At 29.0% G+C, this 11,738-nt stretch overlaps 1 protein-coding gene across 1 annotated transcript; it reads right to left on the reverse strand.

Moving 5' to 3' along the window:
• Nucleotides 1–4,482: 4,482 nt before the first annotated feature.
• Nucleotides 4,483–10,982, reverse strand: LOC120143947 (G-type lectin S-receptor-like serine/threonine-protein kinase At4g27290). Its single transcript, XM_039158134.1, has 7 exons — nt 9,716–10,982; nt 8,449–8,571; nt 8,225–8,343; nt 5,512–5,722; nt 5,161–5,398; nt 4,932–5,076; nt 4,483–4,815 (listed from the first exon to the last, which is right to left on the reverse strand). The coding sequence occupies exons 1-7, from the start codon at nt 10,980–10,982 to the stop codon at nt 4,483–4,485; spliced, it is 2,436 nt and encodes an 811-aa protein (XP_039014065.1).
• Nucleotides 10,983–11,738: the final 756 nt, after the last annotated feature.

The following is an 11,738-nucleotide window of genomic DNA, read 5'->3' on the forward strand; positions in this document are numbered from 1 at the left end:
AAAAGTATCAATCATTACCACATAACTATCAATATATTAACTTTCGATCTTATCTTCAACTTTTTCAATATTAAAAAGTATCGATATTTAAAATTTCGATTTACTTTTTTATTTTTTAGGGCTTAAACTATTTTATTAATAAAAATATTAACATTACAGATCGCAACCTATTTCTTAATGAACCATGACATTCTTAAGCACAACATATTTATTAAAAAATAGTAACATTACATTGCAGATCACAACCTTATTTCTTAGTGAATCATTACATTTTTGGATGCAACCTTTTTTATTAATAAAAATATTAACATTACATATCACAACATATTTCTTAGTGAACTATGACATGCTTGGGCACAACCGTAGTTCTTATATATATTCATAACATTTACATCTTTTAACTTATTTTATTATCGTGGGAAAATCTAATACACCATTAGCTTAAACTCTAATAATATTTTAGGTGCAACTATTTTATTACTAAAAATATTAAGATTCTAGATTACAACCTACTTTCTTAGTGACCATGACATTTTTGGGCGCAACCTATTTTATTACTAAAAATGTTAACATTACAGACACAACCTATTTCTTAGTGAACCATGACATTATTGGGTGAAACCGTATTTCTTATATATATTCATAACATTTTCGGGTTTTAACTTATTTTCTTGTCGTGGGAATGTCTAAGGCTTCATCAGCTTAAACTTTAGTAACTTTTTGGGCACAATCTAAAATGTTAATAATATTTATAACAATTATCATTTATAACTTATTTTCTTACTCTGTATAACATTTTAGTGCAACATGTTATGTTACTCCGACTAGGGTGTTCATATTCGGATACCCGCATTTTCGGGTACCCTAAATACCAGGTACTCAAAAATCGACCCATAACCCGACTCATGATAGTCAGGTACCCGTAAAACTCGAGTACCCACTAATTTGGGTAAAAAGGGTACCCGTTCCAATTTGACTCTTATTGTCTGCCGATTCTAGATCTTAAGTTCTTTTGTGATGAAATTGGATTCTTCTACATCTTTCTTTAAACTACATTTTAGGTAATTTAATTCCATAAATTTGGATTTTTTTTTTCTGTTTTTTTTATAGATTTTACGGTTGGATTGATTTTAGATATTGTTGATAATATCTCTTTTCTTTGATTGAATGATTCCATGATGAATGTTTAAGTTTTTTAACTTTCTTTTGAAGTCTCTTATTTTTTTTTATCGTATTTTCTTCTTTTCTTTCAAATTATTCATAATGTATCTTAAGATATTATTTACTAATGGCTTAAAGAAAATTTCATTTGAATTATATTAGTGAAAGAATTATAAGTTGTAAACTGGGGGTTTCAGATTTCCTTTAATCTCTTGTTTCATGTTTCATATTCATAAGTTTTGCTTCTTTGAATGTATATTTCTGGAATCAAAAGACCAATTGTTTAGTTACTTTCCGTATAAATTTGTACAATGATTGAGACGAGTCAAGAAAGGCCACTGGCGAGAGGAAAATGAAGAAGTTAGGAATAACTTATTTGGTAATTACAAGTGAGATTGGGGTGTTTTGTTGAAAAATTAAAATAAATTTAGAAAGAAATCGGGTACCGGGTAATCAGATACCCGGTTAAGAGAAATTTTATTACCCGGGTCAGCTTCGGGAACTTGGGAAAAATAGTAGGTCGGGTACCCGATCTAAAAATTCGAATATTTTCATTATTAATATTCGGTAATTTTTAGCTAGGTCGACGGGTCAACGGGTCGAATGATTCAAATTGGATAACTCTGACTAATAATTTTTTGAATTTCAATTTATAACATTATAGGTAACGTTTTTAAGCTGTATTTTTTTTACCAATCACATCATTTATTAGTTTTATTTTAAGGGAATAGGAGGAAAACTCCCCATCTTTATATCCGTCTTGAAAGATTAAACAAGTTTCCACGTGATTATCTGTATTGGTGTTTTCTTACCTACCCATAAATAGAATTAATGAGAACCAAATCTTAAGTCAATTAATTTATATTGTTATTAATAATAAAGTATATTTTTATATATTTAAGACTCAAATATTAATATTTGTAAAATTTTCTTGAATTAAAATTATAGCTACATCTCATGAGATGATGATAAGAGACGTATCCATATATATTTTTATTCATATTCTTTTTAATAATTTTTTTGGTGTCGAAAAATTTTGGGCAACACCAAAATATATATATATATATATCAAAGTCATATGTTCCCCATTACATATGAGAATAGAATTTTGTTGTTGTTGTTGTAAAGTCATATGTCTGATTTTCTTTTTGAAAATTTAACATTTAAATATATATGTATTTATATTATATTATATTCACATTACCTTTTCTCGGGTCATATCATATTTTATATTATTTTCAATTATTTTTTATGTGTAGAAAATTTACTCAATAAGCCTTAAAAATAATATATTTCCCAAATATCATGGTTGTATTAATAAAAAAAATTCCCTTGAATAAACAGGAAACTCCATACCAGAAATCATCATATAATCTTGATAAAAGATAGACCGACCCAAGAATGAAAAACAAAAGAATAGGCTTTTGCTTCAAGGATCCCTCACTCTTTCAACATGTCACCATTTCCGGATATGATTGTCACCCTACACGTGGTTCAATTGATACTTAAAACAAATTGGATAAGTCCCGATATATGATTCGAATACGAATTGACTTAAATTGAGATAATTAAAAATAATAAAAAAATCTGATTCATCCAATCTATATTGACCTGACCTAAACGAATAGGATCTGTCCAATGGACAAAGTCTAGATATGATCCTGAAGATCTACAAGTATAAAAAAAATACTTTTGACAAATATTAAATATATTATGGTAATAAATAGATATAGGCGCGTCCAATACTTCAATTGTTGCACAAATTGAACAATTAAGTGGTAAGTTAAGGTCTTAAGCTCGAATATAAAAAATATTAAGAGTATGAGTATTTCATATCAAGTAATTAAGAATTATCTTTAAAAGATACAACATTATATTTACCTTAAATTAATAAAAAAAAAACTATTCAACTCGAAAAGTCTCACATGTAAGAAAGAAAAAGAAGGCTGGAGGTTCTTTCAGTAGACCCTTTCATCATATTTCTCTGTCATTTTCCTATAATGAAATCGTTGGAACAACACGTCACTAAATTATTCCCTATTTTGGCTGAAAACTTTTACTTTTTTTTCATGATTGAATTTGAAGGCTCTATTAGCAGTTCTGAGGTTGTTTGCAACATTTTTTCAGCATCATATGTATAATTTAACTAAACAACACTGGTTGATTTCTTCAAAGTTTTTGATTTTTGTTAAACCTCTTCAATTTCGGGTTGATAATAAAAAGTAAGCCTTTTTAAGCTCAAAAGCTATGGTTTACTTGAAAAACTCTGGTGAGTTAATGTTCAGTTCTCCCACATGAGACGATAAAATCAAGGAAAATCTGTCACGATTTTTTTCGATGCTCTAATTATCCTTTTATTCCTTTCAATTAATCTCAAATAAAAAAAAATCTCTTTTTTTAATGCCAATTAAATCAGATATTCTCCCGATTCGGTTCACACTTTACCTAATGAATTTAATTTTTCTCTCAATTAATCCATAAATATTTTGTGTCCACTCTTATTCGTACATTCGAAAATTCGAATTATTATATAAAAATATAAAATTATTAAAATAATATTTAAAAGTATAAAAACATTAAAATAATTTTGAAATTCTAAAAATATTTAAAATTTCATGTGATAATATAGTTAGCGTGTGAGTTAACTATAGTTGGATCGATTATAAATATTTTATTTTAGGAAAATTCTACGACACTCGACAAGCACCGCTGAGTATCACTAACGATGAGTACTGTCGAGCATCATTAATTTAATTTATAAAAATTTAAAATTTAAAGGACTCGACGTATACTTATAAATTATTTAAAAAATATAAAGATAAATTATTTAAACAAGGAAAAAATATTTAGTTTTTTTTAATTTAGAGATTGATATTTGATTCAATTGTTATTAAAAATTTATGGAAAATAATGTAATTAATATTTTATTTTAAATAATTTACACTTGAATTTTTTAATTAATTTATAAATACACATTGAGTTCTTTAAAATTTAAATTTTTTATAAACTAAATTAATGATGCTCAGCGATGCTCATCGTTAGTAGTGTTCAGTGGTGTTCGTCGAGTGTGACAGACTCATCCTTTATTTTATTAATAGATCCGTATGATTACAGTTTGATTTTATATAATTTTTTATTAATGATATACATAAATATTCTATTAATCAATTATTAAGTATTTTTAAGTGTCAGATTGCTTTTGGACATAAATTTTTCGAAATATCAACTATCCTGCAAATGGTATGAAATGATAAATGATGAACATTTCAATCTTTTTTAACTTTGATTTTACATAGTCGCCTCTAGCGATAAGAAGCTATTCTATCTGGCATCTAAAATTGTAATGGTTAATTCATTCGAGGATTTTGATGGTCCCCGTGATGTATAATCGTCAGCCGCCATCGATGGCGGCAGATCCTTTTCGATGAAATAACCAGGCCGATTTGGTTTAGGTAATGTACTTTCGCCACCCAACATGAGTAATACTGATGACATGTTGGGTCTATCTTCGGGGCGCTGTTGCACGCATAACAGAGCCACATTGATACATCTGACCATTTCAGTTGTAATATAGGGGTCACTGCCGGTGTAGGCAGTGCCGCCGTCGGCATCGATCAGGTCCAACGACCTCTCTTCTGTCCACAGTCTCCATGCCTAAACATTTGTTAATATAATTTATTAGTTTGAAAAAAATATTCAAAAACCAGATAAAAATTAAATTTAACTAGACTTGAAAGATGCATCTATTAAGAATAGTAATTTGTACTTACATGTTGGAGAAGATTATTGTCGGGATCGGAGTAACCCCTATTTCTCTTCCCCGTTATAATCTCCAAAATCAGAACTCCAAAGCTAAAAACATCAGATTTCATGGAGAAACGCCCATAGAAAGCATACTCTGGAGACATATAACCACTAGGCAAAAAATCATTAAAAATGAGAACCTTTATAATAAAAGGGGGAGAAAAAAAAAAGAATACATGTGGTGAAAAAACATACTATGTTCCGACAACTCTTCTTGTTTTGTCCTCGGTTTGATCTCCACCAAACATCCTAGCCAAACCAAAGTCAGAAATCTTGGGATTCATATTATGATCTAGTAATATATTACTGGCTTTTAGATCTCTATGAATTATCCTTAATCTTGAATCGTGATGGAGATATAGAAGCCCTCGCGCAATCCCATCTATGATGTTAAATCGCCTTTGCCAATCCACCAATTTGTTCCTCCTTTTATCTGTGCAATAAAACGATCCATCCAGTTTAGTGCGAGATACGGTCTTTTAAGAAATCTCTAAATACAAAAAATTCATAAAAGAAATTGAATGAAGTTGAGTTGAGATTTGGAACCAAAAATAAAGTTGTCTAAACTTTTGTTGGGCAAGTATTCGTAGATTAGCATCCTTTCATCCCCCTTAATGCAGCAACCAAATAGCTTTACAAGATTGCGGTGCTGTAGTTTAACGATGAGTGTGACTTCATTTTTAAATTCATCCAATCCTTGTCCAGAATCCTTTGAAAGCCTCTTCACTGCTATTTCTCTTCCTTCTTCCAACAAACCCTTTCATTCATAGGACAACTTATCATATTATCAAAGATAACTCACCAAATATTGCTTTATCATTACCTTATAAACATGAACAGGGACGGAACTGGTATATAAAGAGGGTGCCGATTGACACTTCAAAGATTTTAAAAATTCTTTTTTTATATATAAATTAAATATAAAATATAAAAAACAAACAAAAAATACACATTTCACCTTTAAAAAAGAAGGGTAAATTATGGTAAATTATCAGTTTTGACCCGTTTTAGTACCTGAACTTTCAATGTTTTCAAAATCATACCTAAATTTTAGTTTCTATTTCATTTTAGTACCCTATTCAAATTTAACGTTAAGTTTTGAAAACTATTGAAATTTTAGGTACTAAAACAGACCAAAATTGATAGTTTAACTTCTAAACACGTCAAGTTTTTAACGATGAGGTACTAAAATGAAACAAAAACTAAACTTTAGGTATAATTTTGAAAAAAATAAAAATTTAAGTACTAAAATAGACCAAAACTGATAGTTTAGATACTAAATATGTAATTTATTCAAAAAATTGATCCTATTCTTTTTAAAACTAATTTATAATAATAATAATAAATGTAAAATCCCATTTCAATCCCCTACTAACACTCATCTTTTTCGAAATCTATTATTATTAAATATAATATATATTATAAAATTATTTATTAAAAAAATAAACTTATAGAAATATAATTAGTTAAAAACATAAAATCACCTCATAATCATGTCATAAAATCTTATTTCTCTAATAAAATATAATTTAAAATTTGAATAAATTAGTATCAAAATAAGTTTAAAAAGAATTATGAAAATTGTATATATTTTTTTTTTGGATAATTAAAATTGTATATACTTACACTAATGTAACTATGTGTTTATTTTTTAAGTACTATGATAGTGAAAGATGTACCTACTTTATAAGTGTAAGCATGTGTTTATTTTTTTATACTAGTAGGGATGAAAATTTAACCCAAAATTAATAGATTCTAATCCGAGCGAATTTAATAAGGTTAGACTTTTTGTTTCTTAAAAAAAATTAAGTCCAGGTCGGATTTTTTTAAAGGAGTGAGGTCAAGTCTGGTTGGGTGGTAGGAGATAATTGTATAATTTCTTTAAATAAATTTATGGATAATCGCAATAATACCCATCCATCTATTATTATTTTTAATTAAGTCCTTATTTTATACCGGGACAAGTTGGGTCGAATCAGATTTATACTATAAAATTTTGGGTCAGATCAGAATCAGGTGGAGCGTATATATTTTCAGGTCGGGTCTGGTCATGTAGAAGATATATATTTTCGCGTCGGTTCGGGTGGAAGGTATATATTTTTCAGGTCAATTGAGTTGTCTAAAAATATGACCCAACCCGACCCATTGCCATCCCTAGGTACAAGGATAGTGGTAGATGTATGTACTTACACCAATGTAAATATGGTATCTAAAAATAAACATATAATTACATCGCTATAAGTACGTACATCTAGATTAATGAGTTGAAATTTAAATTAAAAAATAGAGGAAGATATTTAAATGTTTTTATAAAAAAATGTTATTAATAAATAAATTAACATAAAAGAATCAATATATAAATTTGTTCAAGAACACAAACGAACTAAATCTACTTTTGTTCATGTTCGTTTATTTATTAAATGAATACTAAAATTTTGTTCATGATTATTTATTAACCTAATAAATGGACATAAACAAACGTTATACGAACAGTTTATTGAACGTTCCATTCTTTTACATCTCTATTTTAGTCATATTATACTTTAATTTATTAAATATTAATATTACGCATAAATTTATAACTTTATTTGAAGGTCTTAATTCCTTAAATTATGACACTACAATTTAATTTTTCTATGAAATCTTCAAATATTTGTCATATTTAATATGTGTTTTTATAATCTGATACTCACGTTTAAAATTCTAAGTTTTAACATCGTATTATATGTTTATAAAAAATATCTAAATTATATTTTTTTATTTAGTGTTTAAAATTTTTCACTCAGTATAGACCTTTAACATTACAAGTGTGCTATTTTAAGTATCTTAGATGTAATAATCGTTAAAAAAAATCGTTAGAAGACATGTGTTACCCTTATAAAATTTTAAAAGTTTTATAATCTGATCCCCACCATTTGTGGACTAGTCAAAGGCTGGCCGAAAACCTTTGCGATTTTGGGAATTGCAGTGGGAGAACCTAGGGAGAGGGGTAGGGGATGTCGCAGGGGAATTAGATATTTTTTCTAAATATTTAAAAAAAAATAATTTTAAAAAAAATATAAATACAACATGTGTTACTTAACGGTTGAAGTATTTAAAATAATAATATTTATACGATAAGTATCTATATTGACCGAAAAAAATTAAGACACCTAAATGAGAAAAAATGATATAATTTAAGTAAATTTTTTTAAAATAAACCTATTTTATACTTGTATTCTAAATTCGGATAGCATAAAATAATTAACATGGTAATTACCTTGTATACACAACCAAAGCCACCTTGTCCTAGCTTGTTGGCGGTTGAGAAGTTATTTGTAGCATGAGCAATAGTTGCAAAATCAAATATTGTTAGCTCCATCCTTTCCTTGTTTTTACCTGCTCATTCCAAAAGTTACACAACTCTATGTTACTTTTACTTGGGCATGAATGTTGGATTTTGTTATATTCACAGTTATATATACATATATAAACGATATTTACCTGCATTTGTCTTGAATTTGTACAAGAGAGCCATTGTTAGCATTAATCCCATGGTTAGTATGATGGGGGTGGCTATAGCAACTGCCTTATCCTTTCCCTTTGACTTCTTTCTTTCAATTTCATCTGCACATTTAAGCATAAAAACAATTGGAAAAAACATAATTTTAAAATAATCTGAACTTATAATTTCAACATTTTATAATAAAACCTACAATTTCTTTTATATCGGTACAAAAGTTAAATTATTCATTTAAATTAAAAGCTTTATTTCTAACCACCAGTATCTGACAACTATTTAAAATCAGATTTTCTAAAAACTTATTAACATTTTCAATCCAATTACTTCATTTGCGGGATCGAAATTTAAACTTCTAATTTTTTTTAAAATATATATTGTCTCGTACCAATTGATTGTTAGTTAAAGTTTCTTTTTATACGAAATGTATTGGAAAGAAACATTAAACCAAAAAACGAGAGTTGTTAAAAGATTAGGTTCATTGGTTCCAATATTCAAAGTTCTTGACCCGACAACTTTTCTATATTCAAAGTTCTAGGCTGACATTTTTTATTCTAAAAACCTTTATTTTACTTTTATACATTAAATGATCTATTACCATAAACAATTATATATAATAGGGTATATTAAAAAAAATTATCCATCTTATTTTTGCTCATTAAACTTTAAAAATTTTCAATTTTCTCACAAAACTTAATATATCGGGTTTGTTAGTCACTCCGACATTAAATAGTTAATGGCGTTAAAACGACTCCATTTTTAAAAAATAAAATTTTCACCAAAATGAAGTTTTGCATCTATATAAAAAACCTATTTATAACGCTGTTAGTGGAAAAACGATTAAGTGACAAAAAAAAACTACATTAAATTTAGTAAAAAAAATTGAAATGATTTAAAATACACTGATTGAAATAGAAAAGAGAATAAAATTTAATTACCAAGTTGATAAACAAATCATACATAGACTTATTAAGTATTAAATTAGAAAAATAACATAAAACTTTAGAAAAACAATAACGGCTAAATTATACGATAAAGTAGTAAAGAAATTGAGAAAAAAAAATTAAACAAGATCATAAGTTTAAATTATGATGTAATGGATAATAAAATTGAGTTGGCAGATATACCTTACAATATAAGTTTATGTAACAGTAATATTCATCTAAATAAATCAATGACAGTTTGAAATAAGAAACCTATTTTTTAAAAGAAAAGATGCTAAATTAAAGGAAAGGGTTAAAAAAGAATTACCTAGCTCTGATTTAGCCAATCGAATATAAAGATCTTGGCTATCCTCGGAAAACTCTGAAATGTCAATCAGTTGGTTGAACCAAAGCAAGCAACCGGTTCTTTCTTTAGCATTTAAATTCGCATAGGCCGTGCAGGAACAGTTTTGCAGACACAAGTCCTTGCACTGTTCCAGATTCATGGTGCTATTAGCCCATGAATTCCAAGTGTCCGGTAATTTCAACCGAGTAAGCTTAAAAAATACATCGCTTCCGCCTTTACAGTCCAACGCTATTCTTCGAACACATCCGCTATCCAACATATTATTGGTGGAGTTAAAAGTTAACGACTTGGGCAAAAATCCTTGCAGACAAGAACATGGTGTAAAACTGTTGGATCCGCAGATTTCATATGATCCACATAAGTTGTAAGTTGAACATATATCGGCTTGCGCCGTCGAGAAAATCTGCCATTCTCGTCTCTCTTCTCGCCATATGAAACGTTGCATTAGACCAGATGGATTCATCGCATACCTGGAAATAAATGAACTGTTCAGAACCTCCGATCTGAATCTGAAGTAGACTTCGTTTTGATTCATGACGAAATGATACGAGTAAATTGGAACAGGATTTTCTTCTGGTTTCCGGCCCGAGAAGAAATGGCCGTCCCATGAACCAACTCTGTAAACTGTTTCCGATCCTTTCTTCACAACAAGTTGTGGAAATCCACGAGTATCCATCCTTAATGAATATTGTCCTTGAGATGGATCATCTGAAGATTTCCACGCCGATGTATAGTACTCGAACCCAGTAACCAAGTTCTTCCCGATCTTCATCCCCGGCAAAAAGTTATCACATGGATAATCGAAACTTTCCCAGTAATAATTCAATGGATTATCATCGTTTCTCTCTTTCACTACGAGGTTTCCCGAATCCAAGAGCTTCAAAACAGGCTCCCTGGGAGTTCTCCATGTGTTCATAGACCAAAGTAAGGCGTTGGTTGCATTAAAGAGTGCCAAGGTTCCATTGTTGTCCAAGCTTAAAACTCCGTTGTTATCAGAGATTGGATCTTCCCTATTGGCCACCCAAACGACGGTGGTGTTTGAAGTTTTGTACCATATTCCGATGTATCGGTTGTTGGAATTCCCTGGACTGAAAAACCCCAGCTCGAAGATTCCGTAATCTGATTCAAGGGTTTCACCATCTTTGATGGAATCCCCTGGTGTGATGATTTTCAGGGCAGAGGCATTGAGAATGAAGATGAATAGGAAGAAGAGCATGAGAACCTCCATTATAAGAAGCTTTTACAATGGATATTAGTAAGAACTGAGGGGTTTCTTATTGGAAAAGAAATGTTTAATATTCGTTTTAGTCCAAGAACCATATCCGATTTATCATTTTGGTATTCAACATCGTACTATGTATATGTTAATTTATTCATATCATATATGATATAATATATTATTAAACCATTTCCTTTATTTAATATTCGTTAACATTTTCAATTAAATAAAAAAAGTTAATTTGAAATTTGGAGCATAAACTAAATGACCTTTGTAATAAATGAATTAATATTATTTTTTGAAGATTTAGTTTCGAGCACTATAAATAACTAGAATGTGAGCTTTCAATGTTAAATGATGAATGTTATCTCTAAACAAATACTATATTGTAATTATTATTAATAAAAAAAAATGAAATTTGGAACCCCTCAAAGACTTTGGTGTGCTTTGGTTTAGAAAAGTCGTTGCATGGGCCATGGGGTGTCGTTTAGTCTTCTTATTTATATTTGTCAATTTGGACCAAATCAAGTCATGTTTTTTTTAATTTATTTATGTAATAACGACCACAATACGGATGAATCAGATTTTTGATCAATTTTTTAATAATAGGATCTAGATCGCATTAGTCACAAGCAGCATCATTTAAAATAGCAGTAGCAGTGCACCCTGAATATTTTCACTCAAAATAAAACGATTCGGAGAGTGAAACAGGTCATTCTGCTCAAGGCCAGAGTTAGGACGTTGGAGGTTCTGTGTAAATTCTTA

This window comes from Hibiscus syriacus, unplaced genomic scaffold, assembly GCF_006381635.1.
Source record: "Hibiscus syriacus cultivar Baekdansim isolate YM2019G1 unplaced genomic scaffold, ASM638163v2 tig00110865_pilon, whole genome shotgun sequence".
Lineage (NCBI taxonomy): Eukaryota > Viridiplantae > Streptophyta > Magnoliopsida > Malvales > Malvaceae > Hibiscus > Hibiscus syriacus.

Coding starts and splice junctions, on each gene's coding strand:
- LOC120143947 (XM_039158134.1), bottom strand. CDS start 10,982: ATGGAGGTTCTCATGCTCTTCTTCCTATTCATCTTCATTCTCAATGCC. Junction 8,344..8,448: donor CAAATTCAAGACAAATGCAG/GTAAATATCGTT, acceptor TGGAATGAGCAG/GTAAAAACAAGGAAAGGATG. Junction 5,077..5,160: donor AGAAGAGTTGTCGGAACATA/GTATGTTTTTTC, acceptor TTTTTTGCCTAG/TGGTTATATGTCTCCAGAGT.